Source organism: Puma concolor, chromosome B4, assembly GCF_028749965.1.
Source record: "Puma concolor isolate L17-30 chromosome B4, mPumCon1.1.hap2, whole genome shotgun sequence".
In the NCBI taxonomy this organism is placed as follows: Eukaryota; Metazoa; Chordata; class Mammalia; order Carnivora; family Felidae; genus Puma; species Puma concolor.
The window spans coordinates 66,986,050-67,005,580 of NC_141673.1; the positions used below are offsets into that span (position 1 = coordinate 66,986,050).

At 51.6% G+C, this 19,531-nt stretch overlaps 1 protein-coding gene across 9 annotated transcripts in view; it reads left to right on the forward strand.

Annotated features, from left to right (window-relative positions):
• Positions 1–8,815: 8,815 nt before the first annotated feature.
• The window catches only part of ADCY6 (adenylate cyclase 6), a 41,161-nt gene continuing 30,445 nt past the window's right edge, over positions 8,816–19,531 (forward strand). For 2 of the 9 annotated variants that reach the window (XM_086713525.1, XM_086713523.1), the window contains exons 1-7: positions 12,269–13,171; positions 13,287–14,142; positions 17,733–17,882; positions 18,266–18,387; positions 18,484–18,595; positions 18,756–18,883; positions 19,372–19,530. In XM_086713525.1, coding sequence (XP_086569651.1) covers positions 12,864–13,171; positions 13,287–14,142; positions 17,733–17,882; positions 18,266–18,387; positions 18,484–18,595; positions 18,756–18,883; positions 19,372–19,530 — 1,835 coding nt within the window. In that variant the 5' untranslated portion in view covers positions 12,269–12,863. Of the gene's footprint in view, positions 9,004–9,113; positions 10,155–10,175; positions 10,324–12,268; positions 13,172–13,286; positions 14,143–17,732; positions 17,883–18,265; positions 18,388–18,483; positions 18,596–18,755; positions 18,884–19,371; position 19,531 lie in introns of those variants that run through there. The other 7 variants (XM_086713527.1, XM_086713531.1, XM_086713529.1 and 4 more) reach the window with 7 other exon arrangements.

A 19,531-nucleotide genomic window follows, 5' to 3' on the forward strand; every position in this document is an offset into this window, starting at 1 on the left:
TGTGCTGTCAGAGAAGAGCCCGATGTGGGGCTTGAACTCATGAACCATGAGATCATGACCTGAGCCCAAAAGAGGGGTCAGACGCCTAACTGAGCCACCCAGGTGCCCCAGGGAGCGATGGAAGAATTTTAGTGAATTTGTATATATCTGTGAGTATATATGAGATGAGGAAGTTTGATATTTGCTAAATATTATTCCATTAAAATATTATATCATTAAATATATTCTCACCTCTTACACACATATATAAAGCTGGATTTCTGGACCATTTTTGGCAAGGGCCAAAGCAACTCTTTCCAGTTTTTTTTTTTTTTTTCCTTCCAGTAATTACTTAGTCAGAAAGATTGGGAAACAAAGGGAAAATGACCTTCTGACTCTCCTTAATACTCTAAAAAGTTTTTTTATTTTTTTTATGTTTATTCATTTCTGAAAGACAGAGAGAGACAGAGCACAAGCAGGGGTGGGGCGGAGAGAGAGGGGGACACAGAATCTGAAGCAGGCTCCAGGCTCTGAGCTGTCAGCACAGAGCCCGACGCGGGGCTCAAACTCACAAACTGGAAGATCATGACCTGAGCCGAAGTCGGATGCTCAACCGACTGAGCCACCCAGGCGCCCCAATACTCTAAAAAGTTTTAAGGAAAAGTGTGGGCATCATGATATTCTACCTCCAAATACTTCAGTAGTATTTTTAAAAAATAACATTTAAAAAATGTTTATTTATTTTGAGAGAGAGAGCGAGAGAGAGCACAAGCTTGAGTGGGGGATAGGCAGAGAGAGAGAGGGAGAGAAAGAATACCAAGCAAGCTCCATGCTGTCAGTGAGGAGCCTGGTGTAGGACTTAATCCCACACATTGTGAGATCATGACCTGAGTGGAAGTCAAGAGCCAGGTGCTTAATCGACTGAGCCACCGAGGCACCCCGAACATTTTTTTTAAAGTAGGCTCCATGCCCAACGTGGGGCTTGAACTCATGACCCTGAGATTAAGAGTCATATGCTCCACTGACTGAGCCAGCCAGGTGCCCCCAAAATAATATTTTCTTATAGTGCCAAAATAACATTATGCTTCCTAACACAATTAAAAATAATTCCATCAAATACCCAGTACATCTTCAAGTTTCTCCACTTGTAAGAAGGGAACTTAAATTAATTTTTGATGGGTTTGGGGTGAGGAGGGACTTGAAAAGCCCTCGAGAAGGAAGTGGGATTTTGAACAAGCCTTGAATGGTGACTAATAGCTACATCATTGTGGCAGGTTGGTCCCTATATGATCCCCATCTTCTGGTATTCATGACCTTGGATAATCCCCTTCTCTTGTGTATGGGCTGGCTTAGTGATTTGCTTCAGTTTGTAGAACACAGCAAAAGTGATGGGATGGCTTTTGTAATTAGCTGCCAGAGATTATAACTTCCATCTTTTTTAAAATTTATTTTATTTTTTAAATATAATTTATTATCACGTTAGCTTACATACAACACCCAGTATTCATCCTAATAAATGCCCTCCTCAATGCCCACCATCCACTTTTTCCTCTCCCCCATCCCCCATCAACCCTGTTTGTTCTCTGTATTAAGAGCCTCTTATGGTTTGCCTCCCTCCCTCTCTGTAACTTTTTTCCCCCCTTCCCTTCCCCCATGGTCTTCTGTTCAGTTTCTCAAGATCCACATGTGAGTGAAGACATGAGATATCTGTCTTTCTCTGACTGACTTATTTCACGTAGCATAATACCCTCTGGTTCCATCCATGTTGCTGCAAATGGCATGATTCTATTCTTTCTTAGTGCCAAGTAGTATTCCATTGTATATATAAACCGCATCTTCTTTATCCATTCATCCGTTGATGGACATTTAGGCTCTTTCCATAATTTGGCTATTGTTGAAAGCACTGCTATAAACGTGTGCCCCTATGCATCGGGACTCCTGTATGCCTTGGGTAAATTCCTAGCAGTGCCATTGCTAGGTCATAGGGTAGGTCTATTTTTAATTTTTTGAGGAACCTCCACACTGTTTTCCAGAGCGGCTGCACCAGTTTGCATTGCCACCAACAATGCAAGAGGGTTCTCGTTTCTCCACATCCTCGCCAGCATCTCTAGTTTCCTGATTTGTTCATTTCAGCCACTCTGGCTGGTGTAAGGTGGTATCTCAGTGTGGCTTTGATTTGTATTTCCCTGATGATGAGTGATGTTGAGCAATATTTCATGTGTCTGTTGGCCATCTGGATGTTTCTTGGGAAAAGTGACTATTCATGTCTTCTGCCAATTTCTTCACTGGATTGTTTGTTTTTCAGGTGTGGAGTTTGATAAGTTCTTTATAGATTTTGGATACTAGCCCTTTGTCTGATATGTCATTTGCAAATATCTTTTCCCATTCCGTCGGTTGCCTGTTAGTTTTGTTGATTGTTTCCTTTGCAGTGCAGAAGCTTTTTATCTTGAGGTCCCAATAGTTCATTTTTGTTTTTAATTCCCTTGCCTTTGGAGATGTATATGACTTCCATCTTGCTGGCAGACTCTATCCTTTCCTGGCTTTGATGAAGCAAGCTGCCATGTTGGAGAGGCCCATGTGGCCTGTTCAGCAACCTGAAGGAACTTGATCCTGCCAACAGCCACCTGAATTTGGAGTTGGGTTCTTTCTCATTCGAGCCTCAGATGAGACTTCAGCCCTGGCATCTTTGTGAGGTCTTGAAGCCTAGAGCATCCAGCTTAGACATGCCCAGATTCCTGATCTACAGAACCTATGAGATAATAAATGTGTGTTGTTTTAAGATGGCAAATGTGTGGCAATTTGTTATGTAGCACTAGGTAACTAACACACTTAACAAAACAGCCTTGCATATGGAAGTCATTGTTATCATCCTTTTTTACTGAGGAGGAAACCAAGGCTCAGGGAGGCTTGATCAATTGTCCAATGTACCAGGTGTCTTCTTGGTTACAAAACCAGAAACCAACTCCAGTTAATGTGGGAAGAGACATTCATTGGAGGGGTAAGGAATAACTTTTCCATGGAATTGACGGAAAGGCCAGAGTACTAACCAGTCTTTAAAAATATGCAGGAACAAAGGGAAATTAGGCAGCAGGAACCATGGAAGGGTTTGGTTTTGGAGGTTCTTGCCACTGTCACTGGGCACACCATCGCCGACAGCAGAATAAATTCTAAACTGATCTAGCTTCTTCACTTCACCAGCTCCAGACTCAAAGCCCTTGGTTGGAGTGCCTGATCATCTGAGCTTGGGTCAGCTTCACACAGGCTGGTGCCTGGGATCAGCTCACAGCAAGTAGATGCTCAAAAATAGTTCATTCAGTTTACAAACAAAAGACAAATCTGGTCGCAGATGGAGAGCTGGCTCGTGCCTCAGAAACTGATATGACCCTTTGCTTTAATGCAGTGACATTCCCAGCCCTTCCCAGGATTTCCCATACTGCCCCGCAGGGAGCAGGGAGCCAGAGGAGAAGACCGTAGATTAAGTAGTGAAAACCTGGGGCGATTAACTATGGGAATGCAGTGTCAGAAATCTGCCACCAGAGGGCACATGAGACTCAGAAATCTACGAAGGGAGCAAGAGGTTATTGGGGCAGCAGAATTACTAGGAATGGTGGAGAAGGCTGAGGCAGTCAGACTTGGTTAGGGCTCCTGCAGGCTGGGCTCTGGGGACCCAGAGAAGAAGGAGCAGTGGTGTGGATACCAACAGGTTTCTCTTGTCTTTGTGGCCCTGGCTGCACCCTCTCCCCACTGTTGGGGCTTTGGGCTCCCCTGGTCTTTGTTCTGAGATCTTGGGAGAACTTTGGACTCTTTTTTATGGCATCAATTCTCCAACTGTAAACACTCCCCCCACCCCATCAACCCCAGCTCAGCACTGGAGTAGAGTGCAGGGGTGGGGTGCCTCTGGCCCTGAAAATGGGGCAGGGTTGGGGATGGGCAGTAGCTTCCCAGCCTAGAGCTTTCTATGGCAATAGGGCAGGAGGAGGTAGGTTTGTCTTCTCCTCTGGACTGTAACGTCCAGTTCCTGGCACTGTGCCTGGCATATGGTAGGTGCTCAATAGATATTTTTCAGTTGTTTATATGAATAAACCACACACAGGGAACCAAGGCTGGCTTCGGTACTCCAACTCCAAAGCATTTCTCAACAGCCCTCTATTGCCATCCTTGTCCAAGCCACTGCTGTTTCTCCCTGTGCCACTATGATAGCTTTTTAAGTGGTTTCCCTTGCATCTCTTGATCCCTTGATTTATTCTGTACCTAGCAGCCAACGATCTTTTAAAACCATAAATCAGATCATGCCGCTTCCGAGCCTAACATCTTCCAAAGGCTTCTCATTACACTTTGAATATAATCCAAACTCCTTACCCCGGCATGTGAGCTTCTGTACTAGCTAAGGCATGTCTCCTTCTCTGACCTCACTCTGTACTCTCTTCCAACACACTGGGCTTCGGCCTCGCTGACTTTCTGTTTCCTGAACACAGTGAACTTGCTATTGCCTTAGGACTTTTGCACGAGTTGTTCCCTCTGCTTGGAACGCTCTTCACCCAGATTCTTTGCATGGCTGATTCCTTGCCATTCAGGTCTCCGTGAACGTCACTTCCTCAGGGAGGCCCCTGGACAATCCAGCCTGGGTTTCTCCTCCGGTCACTTCCTATCCATCCCCACTTCTAATTGTGATCATGGCAACTTATCACCATCAACTACCTTTTCATCTGTTCACTGGTTTCTTGTCCCTTCCCACTAGAAGTCAACTCCATAAGAACAGAGAGCCAGTCTGCCGAGTTCAACTACTATATCCTTAGTGCCTATTAACAGAGCCCTATCTGGCCATAGAAGTCTCTCAGTACAGATTTGTGCAAAGGATGGATGAATGAATGAATGGTGGGGAGCTAAGGAATAGGCAAGGGAAGTTTGTATCCCTTGGGGGCTTATGGTCAATCATTTCATTCCTGTGGGTGGCAGTTGTTGTGGGACGGGTGGGGGCCAAGGCCTCCTCCAACCCTGGGACCTAGAGGAAGCCAAAATCTTTGGGGTGCTGCAGTCTCATTAGGGGTGGTGAGGTGGGCAGGGTATATATGCTGCATTGAACGAACGTGGGTTTTCTTTGCACATCTTTCTTTCTTACTTTCAGAAAATGTAATGGGCAGAAATCTGATGTTTAAGACAGAGAAGTTAGGGAATGGTTATTTGCACTGTAAAAGGAATCCTTGCTTTGTAAAAGGGAGTAGGCAGAGATTCACTTAGCCTCTGGGAAGACTCAGGGGACTCAAGCCCATCCATTAGTTTTGTTACAGGATGTTTTCAACACAGGATATTTATAGAGTGTTGTCCAGATACACTTAGGGGTATATGAAACTTGCATTTACATGTGATACACTCTCCTTGTGGGAATTTCTCCTTCCTGAAAATGAGAGGTGTGACTACATCACCGTGAGTGTGGTCTGTATTAGGAAAACCAAGGTCATTGAGACCAAGCTAGACTTGGAGAAATAGAAACAGTTCATGCCAGCTGCCTTGGCTCCTTTTTTCTTTTCATTGTCAGGGTGAAGACCTTTCAATTAATTCCTGACTTGATGTTTATTTTCCATCCTGTGACGAGGAGGTCCTTTCTGAATATTTTACTTGTAGCGGTTCTCAAACTGGGCTCAGCGGGGCTGCTTTCTGTAAGCTGGAGCAAGGTATTCTGTCATGAAAATTCAGTAAGAGCCATCTTGTCCCAGTTCAAAGAAAAAAAAATTGGTAGAATTTCCTCTGTGTTAAGACTTTTCCAATATTTCCCCCCCTAAGTCTGTGGTGTCTGTGATTCTAGACTCTGTCAGATCTGGCAATAGCACAAAATCGTGATTTAGTTATTTTATTTATTTTTTCCGTTATTTTAATATGTTACTATTTCATCGTGTTCTGTTAAGAGTATCATTTCTTCTAGGGTAGGGGCTCAGTGTAAGTCTGAGAACCACTGTCTCAGAGACTCCATTATTGGACCTCTCTGTGCCTCAATTTTTCCCATGTCTAAGATGAACATGACAATAATAGCATCAGGCAGTTTTATAAGGATTAGACTCATTATTTTGTGTCAAGGGCTTTGAAGAAAACTTGGCACATAGTAAATGCTAAACAAGTGCTTGCTATTAAAATTACCAAAAGGATAGCGGCTGAAATTGACCATCTTTATGACCCCTTCCTGCTCTAATGTCCTGTACATTTAAAAATTCAATAATTGAGTGTTTCCCATGTGTCTAGCCCTAGCTCATGTTTCCTATCCATGGAACAAGAGACTGGAATCATTTTTCAGGGCCAGTCTATAGTGCTCGAAGAGGTCCTCTGTGTAAGGTGCTGATGGTGAGGAGGAGCAAAGAAAAGGGCTGATGGTACCTCTGCCCTCCAGCAACCGGCAGTAGAACTCAGGAGGCCAGACTAACACCCGGCCATACACAAGGGTAGAGGAGGCCTGTGTGACTGAAAGCACCCAGAGATGGACCCTTGGCACATTTTTCCAGCTGACTTGGTTGGTGTCAAATTTTTTTTTCATTCCAAAAGACGATGAAGGACAAAGCCTTCAGTTCCAAAAAAAATAACGTTATAATGCACATAGATGCACGTAAATTTCAAAATTTTATTTTTTTTTCAATTGTGTTTTGGATTTTCCCCATGTGGCCCATGAACGTATTATTCTAAGAGGTAAATGGCAGATACTGGCTTAAGGGTGGAGAGGAAATTTTGATAGTGGTGAGAACAGTGGCTACTTGAAGGGAGAAGTCAAGCAAAGAGGCCCCAAAGGTCAAATAATAGGCCAGGCCTGTACAACCGAGAATCGTCCACAGCAGAGTAATCTGTAACCTTTCTCATTTTCATTTCCCATTTTCAAACATTTTTTTGGGTGAGCCTTAAAATCCTGTAAGAAAGACAAGGCAGATCATTTTATCCCTATTTTATGTTTTCTATTTTATTTTAGTAGAATCTTTTAAAATTCCCATTTTAGGGGTGCCTGCCTGGCTCAGTGGGTAGAGAGTGTGACTCTTGATCTCCGGGGTTGTAAGTCTGAGCCCCACTTTGGGTGTGGAGATTACTTAAAAATAAAATCTTTTTTTTTTTTTCTCAAGTTAGTTAACATACAGTGTGGTCTTGGCTTCAGGGATAGAACCCAGTGATTCATCTCTTATGTATGACACCCAGTGCTCATCCCAACAAATGCCCTCCTTAATGCCCGTCACCCAGTTAACCCACCCCCACACCACCATCACCCCTGTTTGTTCTCTGTATTTAAGAGTCTCTGACAGTTTGCCTCCCCCTGTTTTTGTCTTATTTTTCCTTCCTTTCCCCTATGTTCATCCCCTACGTTTCTCAATTTCCACATATGAGTGAAATCATATATCTTTCTTTCTCTGACTTATTTACTTAAAAATAAAATCTTGAAAAAAATTCCCATTTTTTAGATGAGGCTCCAGGAGGGTAAGTGATGATTTACCAAAGCACATAGTTTGCTATTACATATGGCTGATGAGCGATGGAAACAGATTTCCCTAATTCCTCCCCTCTCTTCCTTGCCTCAAGTTCTATCCTGGGTTTAGGAACCCCAGTGGGGATTTGTCACGACTAGAGTTGGGCTTTGAAGGTCTACAGCGTAGTAGAAGGCGCCGAAGAGCCAGCTGAGGTGGGACACTGGGTGGGGAAGGAGCTGCCTACGGGAGAAGGAGCCATGGGTGTGGTTGAGGGAACCACTAGCCAGGCTTCCAAGGGAAGCCAGGCAAGCTGCCCTCTTCCCAGCTCTGGAGCAATGAATGGCACTCGTTCCAAAGTCAGACTCACCCACATTCTGGGAATTAACTCTCTTCCCCTTTCTGGCTATAGCATGTTTCAAACCCTTAAAGGGTTAAAGCAGCTTCCACGTGATTTTCCCATCACCCAGGTAACTTCGGTTGATGCTTTGTGCGAGAAAACGTGGGAAATAAATAAAAATCCCAAATAATTTCTCAGTACGTGCACCTAGCAATGCACCCCTCTTCGCCCCCACCCGCTGCAGGGAAGCACAACCCTTTGGGTAAATGGTGCCCGGGGGAGGGCCTCTGCCCGTTGTCAGGTGCGAGGGAGGGGCTGCCGAGAGAGTGGGGCAGTGGGCCGCGGGGAGAGCGCCCCTGCCTTCAGTCTCCCTCTTGGGCTCTGGGTGCAGCAGGTTCGCGTCGGGCCGGTGCCCCAGAGGGTTGGGGAAGAAGGAAACAAGTGGCTTGTGGGGAAGCAGGCCGCACACACCTGGCGCCCGGTGGAATGAAATCTTGATTAATTATTAAACTGAGTTCCCGCGGGAGGGAGCGGGGCCGCGGCGGCTGGGCGGGAATGGCAGGGTGGGGGCTGGGGGAGGGAGGAGGATTGAGGAGTGGGCGCGGGGGGCAGGTTCAGCCTCCAGGGACCCCGGCCGGAAGGAAGCCGACCCTCCTGGCGCGGGGCGGGGCGGGGGGGGGGGGGCGGTGGGTAATCAATGAGAAAGAGTGGGTTTGCTGGCGCTCCCGGGGACCCCTGGGTGAGGGTGGGCGGAGAACGCTGCAGGAGGCATCCAGGGGGTGGAGGGAAGGGGCAGCGGGCGGGACGGCCCCCTCCCCTAGGGTCTTGATCCCAGAACAGAAGCCACTTGTTTTCCCAGGACTGGGGGAGGGAGCGGCCGGAGAGAGGAGGGGGCGCGCGGAGGGAGGGGCGCTGCTCGGGCTCCCCCACCCCTACCCGACTCCTCGGAAGGGGAGTGGGCCCCCGCGCGGGGCTCGGGAGGCGGAGGGGGAGGGGGCGCCCAGACAATAGGAGCTTGTGCCTTTAAGGCGGGGAGTCCGGGAGCCGGCGGGGAGGGGACTTCTGGATCCGGGGTAGAGGGCGGCTGCGCTGGCCAGCTAGGAGGGGGCGCGGGCCGGGCGGACTGCGGACAGCGGGAGGGACGGCCGGGACGCGCGGGCACGGAGCAGGACCGCGGGACGGCCGGCCGCCCGGCCGGAGCCCGCGGCGGTGGCGGGGCGGGGGCCCGGGGGAGGCGCGGAGCCCGGCAGGCAGGTGAGCCCGCGCGGAGGAGCGGTGGAGGGGAGCGGCGGCGCTGGGCGCTCGGGTCTGGGGGGGGGGGGCGTGAAGACTCCGCGCGGCTCCCGAGAGTGAGGGTTTTTTGTTGGGGGCACAGAAGCGCGCGATGGGGAGGCTCGATAGTGTTTGGAGGCGAGCCCGAGGCCATTGGGGCTGGACTGAGAAATCGGGGAGGAGATGGGGGGCTCAAGGCTCCCACCCTCACCCCCTTCCTCCACCCGAAGCGAGTGCCAGGCTTGCTGGGACCCGGGGAAAGGCATGTATTGGGGAAGGGACTGGGTGAGGTTTTCGCAGAGGGGCTGTGGGGTGAGCCTCCGAGTTTGGGGTAGACTGTGATTGTGTTTAAGGGAGGAGGGCAGTCTGGGCGGCAGGAGGGAATGCCCTCTGCCTGCAGGAGTTCCCCCCAACTCCCTTAACCCCAGAGCTTGGCGATGAAAAGGGTGGTGTCACTGCCCGCTGCAGGGGGCCAGGGTGGGGAGCAGACTTTATTCTGAACGTGGCCTGACCGAAAACCTAGAGGTGGAATCCCGAGATGGGGACTCTTTCCCCATACCCTCCCCTTACTAGAACACCCCTGTGGGTGGAAAATCCTAGTGGGGGTTGTGTGCTTGGGTGTGGAAGTGGGAGCCTTCTGCGGTCTTCAGGGAGACTGAAGGCGGCGGAAGCCAGGCCAAGGCAATCCTGGACCTCCAGATACAGGCCTTGGGGGAGGCTCCTCTACATCTGGAAAGGCCTGGAATTGAGGCCCACTTCCCAGCATGGTGGGCGGTGCTGGCACTGAAGGGCCCTGCCTGGGCAGCGCCTTCTACCATGAACTTTCTGAAGTCACTTTAAATCCCCTGGAGCCTCCTTCTGCCAAGGAGGGCAGGGGCAGGGACAGACAGAGGTGGCCAGGAAGAGGGTTTGGGCAAAGCAGTGGGCAGAGCTATCCTTGGGGCTGGGCCTTGGCCTGCTTCAGACTCTGGGTCTCAAGCCGGAGGATCAGTGTTGGGAGGGACTTGAGGTCTGGGAGGCACTGGGCCTCCAACTGCCAAGCTGAATGGATGTGGCTCTGGCTGTGGGAGCTGGTGTCTGAAGCAGCACATCTGTGAGAGAGAGCAAGGGACCAGGACCCAGGGGCGGAAAAGGTTGGAGGCAGGGGAAGAGGGAGGTGGTCTGTGGTTCAGAGTGACGGATTATTTCTGGACAACGAAGGTTGGGGGACCATGTAGGGAAGTTTTGTGGCTTTGAGCAGTGCCCTCCCTTGTTCCTTGTCATACCGGCCTAGTCTGGGGTGCCAGGAGTGCTAGGAGCCTGGTGAGTTCTCCAAGGTGGGCAGTGGTGCTTGGGGTGGAGTCCCAGGTGGGGTGGTTGCAGTTAGTTGGACAGTTACATAACTCGGAAGCTAACCTCTTGGGGAGTCAGAGTGTTCTGGGGATGGTCATGCATTCTCCTGGACAGTGTCTGCCCCTTCCTCTGTGGGTATGAGCCAGATGCTAGGATGTGCTTCCAGGAGGCTGGGAACATGGCCAGAAACAGGTCCCTTGGGAACAGAGGTCTGGGCCATTTCAAGTGGGGGGAGGCATGGTTAATACAGGGCAGGGGACTGGCAAGTAGGAGGAGGCTAAAGCAAAATGTCATGGTAGGGGTGGTGGGAAACCTGCTCACTCTGGGCTTTGTCTCCAGCAGCTCTGGGGACTGACAGCCAAGGACGTGGGGACTGATAGAACCAGGTGTCTGACTGGCTGGGGAGATGTGTGTTCTTGCTTGTGGCTCTTCTGTCTTTCCATTTCTTGGACGCTGGCAGAGTTTTGGGTTCAAAGTGGTATAGGGTGGGGGAGAAGAACTCATTTATCGGGTGTGTGTTATGTGAAAGATACTGTTGGATTTTTTTCATGACTATTACTTTTCCCATTTTACAGATGAAGAAACTGATACAGGGAGATAGTAACTTGTTCAAGGCTGTGCAGCCAGCATATAATTACCCTAAGGTTTGAAGCCTGGTCTTGCTCCAAAAATTGTGCTTCTAATGAAGTATTTTGAAGAGCCAGGCTTCCTTTGGTGACTTTTTCCAAATGCCAACCTGACCCAAAGTCTTGGATTTCTGATCTGTCCCTCCAGAGGGTGCTGTTGGTGATGTTAGGAGGGCACGGTGCTCTGTGGGATACGGGAGAAGGGATGCTGAGAGAAGTTGGCTGAGAGTGATCCAGGGATGTGGGTCTCTAGCATGCAGAGAGGTCCCCAGTCTGCCTTCTGTTTAGTGGGCCTCTGGGTGTCTGCTCGAAGTGCCACTTGTCTGCCTTGAGCTGCTGATCCTGTGGGCATTACCCCCCCCCCCCCCCCAGGACAAATGTCAAGGCTGCTAGCTCTGAAGGTTTAAATACAAAGAGCCCCAGGGTGCCCTGTGGGCATGGAGGAGTGTGGCCCTGTTAGAGACACAGGCATCTGGGGACGAGAATGCTCTCATCCACACTTTCTCTTGAGCTGCTCTCAGCTAGGAGACACATTGAGGGTATTGTCATAGAGTCCTCCCCACCCCAGTTGAAGGCACTACCCTCCAGGAGACCTGAGATCTGGGGCTGATTTGGTGACCTAGGATCTCTGTAACTTGGGCCAGCTGTGTAGAACTGCTATGGACCTTGTTTTCTTTCTTTCTTCCTTCCTTCCTTCCTTCCTTCCTTCCTTCCTTCCTTCCTTCCTTCCTTCCTTCCTTCCTTCCTTCCTTCCTTCCCCCTGTCAAATCTGTGTGCAAGGTGGCCACAGGAGCAGTTTCGCAGGGCTTTGGTGAAGATCAGATGGAATTGGGTATGTGAAAGGGACCTCGAAGAGTTTAAAGCACAGAGAAAATATTATCTACCCATCCACTCTAGGAACACTTATTTAGACCCTATTAGGTGTTTGCAGATACAGCAGGGAGCGAAATGGGCCCAAATCCCTGCCTTCATGAGGCTGACATTCCAGTGAGGAGAGACAATGAACAAATAAGGAAAATATATAGAATGGCAGTTGCTGATAAGAGCTGTGGAGAAAAATAAAGCATGAAGCTGGGAAGAAAGATAGGGAGCTCCAGGAAAGGGGGTTGCTATTTTAATAGAACGGTCAGGGAAAGACTCACTGATAAGGGAACACTTGAGCTGTGACCTGGAGGAGCTCTTAGTCCAGGCAGCGGGCACCGCAGTCCCAGGCCGCCCCGTGCATGGTGTGTTGGGGACCAGCAAGGAGGCTAATAGAACTGGAGTGCGGTGAGAAAGATGAAGAATCATAGGATTATCACTCTTTATTATTATTACACAGTAGCTGCTCTATGCCAGTGCCCTTGAGCTTTCTCTCTGTCTTTTCAACATACATTTCTCGAGTCCTTACCATGAGCCAGGCTCAGTACTCGGTGCTGGGGCTAAGGTGCTAAGCAAAACAGGACAATCCCTACCCTCACAAAAGTTTATAGTGAGAGGGGTGGGGACACATGAACAAGGGGCAATTTAATTGTGATAAGTACTATGGAGGAAATGTACAGAGGGTAAACAGGGGGCCAAATTTAGTGTGGGTGGGGGAGCTGGGACATCTTCCCTGAGGAAGTTCCATCTAAGCTGTGACCCGAGGGAGAAGTTGAATTTGGCTTGGTGAAGTGTGCATGGTGTGAGTACGATGAGGAACAATGTAGAAAGAGATTCCCTTTTGTATAGAGGTCACCGATTGGCAGCTCACAGGCTGAATTCATTCCATAGACGTGATTTATTTGGCTTGCAGTGTTGAAAAATGTGAGTTACTTGCCAGCATTTAAAACTCAGGAGATGTCATGTTAAAATGTACATTTTTTTCAGCTTCTGTTGAAAATCAGAAGATCAGGCTCCACTGGGATGCCCGTGCCGGCTATGTGCTGGTGTGGTGCCTGCCCCGGTGCTCGGGAGTGGACTTTTCAGTTCCTCCCAGACCTCCTTTGCTTATTGACACAGGCACTCGAGCTTGTAACCACCAAGAAATCAGTGCTTTTTAAGGAAGAGGTGAATGTTGAAGTGTACTGCTTTGGAGTCCGGCAGATCTGGGTTAGAATCTTGGTTCCCACACATCCGTGGCTGCTTGATGTAGGGCGAGTTACCCGCCTGCTTCTGTCTCGGTTTCCTCACCTGCTGAATGGGGATCCCGTAGTCCTCCTCCATACTTTTATGTGAGTGGTGTGTCAGAAGCGTTTAGCTTGGCTGTGGAAGTACTTGGTTTTTGTAGCTACGGGTGGCGGTAGGCCGTGACGGTGGTGTTAATACCAACTCGTTCCCTTCTCTCAGCAGCATGTCCTGGTTTAGTGGCCTCCTGGTCCCCAAGGTGGATGAACGGAAAACAGCCTGGGGTGAACGCAATGGGCAGAAGCGTCCACGCCGTGGGACTCGGACCAGCGGCTTCTGCACACCGCGCTATATGAGCTGCCTCCGGGATGCACAGCCCCCCAGCCCCACCCCTGCAGCTCCTTCTCGGTGCCCCTGGCAGGATGAGACTTTCATGCGGAGAGGTGGCCCAGGCAAGGAGCCGGGGCTGCGGGCGGTGGCCCTCGGTTTTGAGGACACTGAGGCGATGGCGGCGGTCGGGGCAGCCGAGGTGGCACCCGACGTGGCAGCCCGGGGTAGGCGGTCTTGCTGGCGCCGTCTGGCCCAGGTGTTCCAGTCCAAGCAGTTCCGCTCAGCCAAGCTGGAGCGCCTGTACCAGCGGTACTTCTTTCAGATGAACCAGAGCAGCCTGACGCTGCTGATGGCCGTGCTGGTGCTGCTGACAGCCGTGCTGCTAGCCTTTCATGCTGCACCTGCCCGCCCTCAGCCTGCCTATGTGGCCCTACTGGCCTGTGCCGCCGCCCTCTTCATAGCACTCATGGTGGTGTGTAACCGGCACAGCTTCCGCCAGGACTCCATGTGGGTGGTGAGCTATGTGGTGCTGGGCATCCTGGCAGCCGTACAGGTTGGGGGTGCCCTGGCAGCCAACCCCCGCAGCCCCTCTGTGGGCCTCTGGTGCCCCGTGTTTTTTGTCTACATCACCTACACGCTCCTACCCATCCGCATGCGGGCGGCTGTCTTCAGTGGCCTGGGCCTCTCCACCCTGCATCTGATCTTGGCCTGGCAGCTCAACCATGGTGATGCCTTCCTCTGGAAGCAGGTGCGTAGTCAGGAAGCAGGCACAGGGTAGTGCTTGGGGGCACCAGGCCGGGAATGAGAAGGGGTCTGGTAATCGAGGGTGGGTGGGGACTGGGTGTAGGGATGTCTGGTTGTGTCCAAGAGGAAGGGCAGATGATGGGAGGCGAGGTTTCAGGGGTCGGCTCCATCTGGGATCTGGAGCAGAGGGCACTGCTGAGGAGAGGGAGGGCCCCAGGACCCAGCTTGTACTCTCACCAAGGGCCACGGTTTACAGCTCTTTGGCCTGAGGCACCTGAAATCGTGTAGCCCATAGACCTGATTTACGCTGGAAGTGGGAATGTGATGTTTAGCCCCAGGGCAGGAGCGGGGTTGAAAGGGCAGTGTTGGCGACATCTCTGGCCCCAAGTCGATACATGAGACGCAGGCCTTGGTGCCATTCCTGAAAAGCAGCTTCAGGTGGTGACCTGGAGGGAGCAAGCGGGGTTTGGGTGGAGTTAGCAAGAGAGGAGTTGCTTCTCTCCTGAACCAAGGCAGTCTCTAAAAGGACGCAGAAGGTGATAAGTAGGATTCATTTTCTTCTGGGCTGGGAGTGGTTTGAGTGGGGTTGGAAGAGGGGCATCAGGGTCTGATCTCCTCCTACCCTCCTCCCACAGCACCAGGGGTCTGGCAGCCCTGCCTTGAGGTTCTCTGCCCATGCCAGCTATTGCATCTGGGTTCTGAGTGGTGCGTGGGGTGGGGCTTGACAGCATGGTATTTGAGTGAGAAATCAAGGCTTGGCTCCGGGAAGACCTGGTTGTCCAATGGGCTGCGTTCTTTTCTGTGAGCTCTTAGACAGCTAACCTTACTTCTCTCCCAGCCTTCTTCCCAGTCTGTAAACGTGGGATAAAAATAGTATCTACCTCATGATGTTGCTGTTAGGTCTCCACCCTCTTCCAGAGTGGAGTAGAACCCGACAGGGCAGGGTTCTCACCTGGGGGCAGGGAGGTGTGGGAGTGCTGTAGGGGATGGTACTCAGGGAAGGGCCCTCTCAGAAGTCCCTTTCAGAGAGACAGGAGCATGTGGAGTTGGCCATCTCAGGTCATCCGCTTGACCAGGGAGCAGAGACCGGGACATCTTGCCCAGCTGATCTTCAGGGGCTGCTCTAGACACGGCCCCTAACCAACACACCTCATGATCCCTGTGCTGGTACCCTGATATTGAGGGTGTCTGTCTTGCTCAAGTTTTGAGGGAATTGGCCTCTGCCTTGTCTAGGGTTTGTGGCCTATAGCCCACCCTAGCCCCACCCACAAAGAGGAAGTTGCCTGGGGCTCCCAGGGTGAGAAGCTGGGTGCTCTGGCATGATGCCCTTCTCTGCCCAGCTTGTGCTCCGGAACAGAACGTACCTTTTTAAAAGTAACTTTATAGCCCATTTGTTTGTGGAGCACGCACCCACAAGGCAGCCAGACCTCTTAAAGGGCCAGGGTCTTTCTGTCCTTGCGGGCCCCCCACTTCTCACCAGGTAGCTATTGTGCTGGGCTTTGGAGTTGGACTACCCTCCTGGGGAAGGAAGAGCTTGGAGGAAGCCAGCTCTCTGGCTGGCCAGGGGTAGGTGGGTGTCTCTTCCCTGCTTTCAGCTGGCATGGTGCCGAGAGCCAGGCCCAAGGCTTGACTGGGGAGGTGCAGCCCCATGGAGGCCAGGACTCTGCCAGCCTCCTGCCTCCCCAGGGGCACCCAGCTGCAGCCTTACCCAGTAGGTCTCAGCATGCACGTTCTTGGGGCGAGGGGAGAAAGTCACCCCTGCCCCTGTGCCAGTCCTTAGAGCCAGGGTTGCCCATACCCCTTCTCTGAACTAAGAAGGATTCCCTGTGTTCAGTTGGCCTATGGGTGTCTGGATGGTGTGGGTCTGTGGCCTCCTTTCTAGGCTCCTTGGGCAGCCCCTTTCCAGATCCAGCCCTGCTCATGGGAAGGAGGCTTCGTTCTCCTCTGACCCACTCATTCAGACACATTGAGCAGTTTCACCCAGTGACCCTGGCGCAGCCTGGAATCTCCTCTAGTGCCCTGGCATCCATTTTTTCTCACAGTGGGATAGGGGTCTGTGTACAGATCTATTTCAGTCTCTCGTCCCCCTTCCCCTTCCCTCCACCATGACTCACTTTTTCCTCTTGGGCTCCTGGGGCCAGGAAGGGAAGTTGCCTGGTTTACCCCCCCTTCCCTTCTCCCCGACTGGGGGCTATTCTTAGAAACTCCTGAGGGAGATAATGTGCCCCCCTCTTCACCCCTGCTGCTGGGAGGGGGGCCCTTGTGAGCTGGACCGGGAAGGAAAGCTGGGAGGCCAGTCGTAGAGGGTCATAGCTAGAAATAGCTGGGGGTTTGCTGAATCTCCCCCTCCATTTTACCTAAGAAAATTGAAGCTGAGGTCCCAGAGATGAACTGACCTTCCCAAGTTTGCAAGACTGGTTCTGGTTCTGGGCAGAGCCCAGAATTCCTTTCTTCCAGTTGGTGCTCTTTCCCTCCCTTCTCCCCAAACCAGAGCCCTGCCCCAGCCAACTCGGGTGGAGCCACAAGTGCCAGGTTAACCCCTGAATTTCCAGAAACACTGAGGCCAGCTTTTCTTAGACATGCTCTCCAGTCAGTGCTACTGATGCTGATTGAGAGGTGATCATCCTGAGATCAGGGTCCTAGGGCATGGGGGCTGGCTGTGCCAAGTATTGGGGGTGCTGGGCATGGTGGCAACACTTCCTAGTTAGGAAGAGTTTTTCATGATAGTCCAATTGATGACTCCCAAGCCTGGGCTATGGGGCTGGACCTCAAGAGCTCGGGTGAGTGGAGTAAGTAGGAATCTTGGAAATCTGGAATGTACCAGCAGTAGGATTTGGACAGAGGCTTTGGAGTCTGACTGTCCTTGGTTCACATCCCACACCAGCCACTATTAGCTGTGTGATCTTGGGCAAATTACTTAGTTTCTCTGTGCTTGAGTACCTCACCTTTAAAATGAGATAGTTTCACTTCATAGAGTTGTAGGAAATCCATAGTTACTGTATAGGAGGCAGCTATAGAAGCCAGCCATATTGGAGACAGCCAGCAAATTAGTTCCAGTGATTATAATAATAATTATTATTCTATCAAGTTACGTCGGAGCAGGGAGAAACCTTAGAAATCTTCTTATTGTCCGGCTCCAGGTTCTAGATGAGCAAACAGAGGCCCAGAGAGATGAGATGACTTGTCCTGGGCATTCACAGGAGGATATAGAGCTCGAGTCTCCTGAGTGTTGTCGTGTGAGGAGAACCACATGCAGAAGGAGCAGCATTTGTCTTTTGTTTGGGCTGATTGTGGGGCAGGAAGTCATAGTGTTCCGGGCCCCGGCCCCATGACCCACCTTGCCCTGGTTGGTGCTTCTGCTCCCAGGAGTTGTGAGAAGCTCTCATTTCTAGCTGTGGAGTGATCCAGGCAGGGGTCCAGAGTCCTGTGGGAGAAGAAGGAAGTGTATTACAGGGGTGGGGAGAGCTTGGGGACAGACAGGGCACAGGATCCGGACTTCCTTCCCGAAGCAATGCATCCACAGAGAGGATAGCAAGTTGCACCTGTGCGTAGGTGGGGGGTGGTCACCATTCTGCCTCTGCCACCCTCTTGCAGCTTGGTGCCAACATGCTGCTGTTCCTCTGCACCAACGTCATTGGCATCTGCACACACTATCCAGCTGAGGTGTCTCAGCGCCAGGCCTTTCAGGAGACCCGTGGTTACATCCAGGCCCGGCTGCACCTGCAGCATGAGAATCGGCAGCAGGTGGGGCTGTTCTCCCTGTCCAAGGCCTTCCCCCACCTCACCCCCAGATAACCTGTATGCTAGATCTGCTGCCTTGTACCACTCCATGGAATAAGTCTGAATGGTTCCCCCTGATTGTGCACAGCACAAGCCCTGTGACACTGGGGTTCCTGTCCTGTCTGAAGGTGGGAGGGCGTAAATGGGAGCATGAGTGGGGGGTTGCGTGGGGGTGATCAGAGAGGGCTGGGAGGTATATCTGCTGTAGACTGTAATAGGGGAGGTCCAGAAGGGAAGCTCAGGTCTCCAGGGGGTTCTGGGAGGCCTCTGGGGTTGTGGAGGCACCAGGAGGAATTACAGTATGAGGCTAAGAAGATAGTGGTGCCCTGTTGAAACTACTGGTCTAGGAACGGCTGCTGCTATCAGTGTTGCCCCAGCACGTTGCCATGGAGATGAAAGAAGATATCAACACAAAGAAAGAAGACATGATGTTCCACAAGATCTACATACAGAAGCATGACAATGTCAGGTAGGGTTGGGGGTGGGAGGATCCCAGGAGGGATGAGGGGACCTGGGAGTCTTTGAGGGCCACGTGGCCCTTCCATCTTCTCCCCATTGTCCACAGCATCCTGTTTGCAGACATTGAAGGCTTCACCAGCCTGGCATCCCAGTGCACTGCGCAGGAGCTGGTCATGACCCTGAACGAGCTCTTTGCCCGGTTTGACAAACTGGCTGCGGTGAGGGTGCTGGGGCTGGGGGTGGGGGGGGCAGGGCTGCATGTGGTGAGAACATAGCCTCATTGGAGCGGCCTGGGAGAGTGGGCTAGATGGTGACTCAGTGAGGGTGCTGGGTGGGCAAGAGAGTGGGAGTGACTGTCTCCAACTCTCTCCCCTTTAGGAAAATCATTGCCTGAGGATCAAGATCTTAGGGGACTGTTACTACTGTGTGTCGGGGCTGCCGGAAGCCCGAGCAGACCATGCCCACTGCTGTGTGGAGATGGGGGTGGACATGATCGAGGCCATCTCGTAAGCAGTGTCCCTCCCAGGCTCCCTGGAACTGAGGGTGCCCCCACCAGCTCTTACCCTTTGATGTGTCCTTGGGATTTTTTTCTCAGTTTTGGCTGTTTCTCTGTTTTGGAGATCCATCGCCTGGGAGGGGAATGGATCTTTCTTCAGCTTGTGCACTTTAGACTCCAGCCAGCCAGGCAGGGTAGGGGAGCCATGGTGAGGGGATTTGGGCTGGTGAGAATGCTAGTTGAGCAAGCCTAAGGGGAGAGCAGTGACTCCTCCCTTTGTAGCTCAATTCCACAGGATGCTGGTGAACACAGTTCTCAAACATTTGTCCTTGAGACCCACGCAGCCTTTTGCCCATGTCCAGCCAAAGCTGTGTTCTCATGTCTGGCATCTGGGTCTGTCCCTGCCTGCTTGGCTCTGAGGGGAGTGAAGGGCCTTAGTTCTGGGCTGGGGGTGGGGATGTCTGTGCCAGAAGCTGAGCCGGAGCCGCCTCCTCCCAGGCTGGTGCGTGAGGTGACAGGTGTGAACGTGAACATGCGCGTGGGCATCCACAGCGGGCGTGTGCACTGTGGCGTCCTTGGTCTGCGGAAATGGCAATTCGATGTGTGGTCCAATGACGTGACTCTGGCCAACCACATGGAGGCGGGGGGCCGGGCCGGG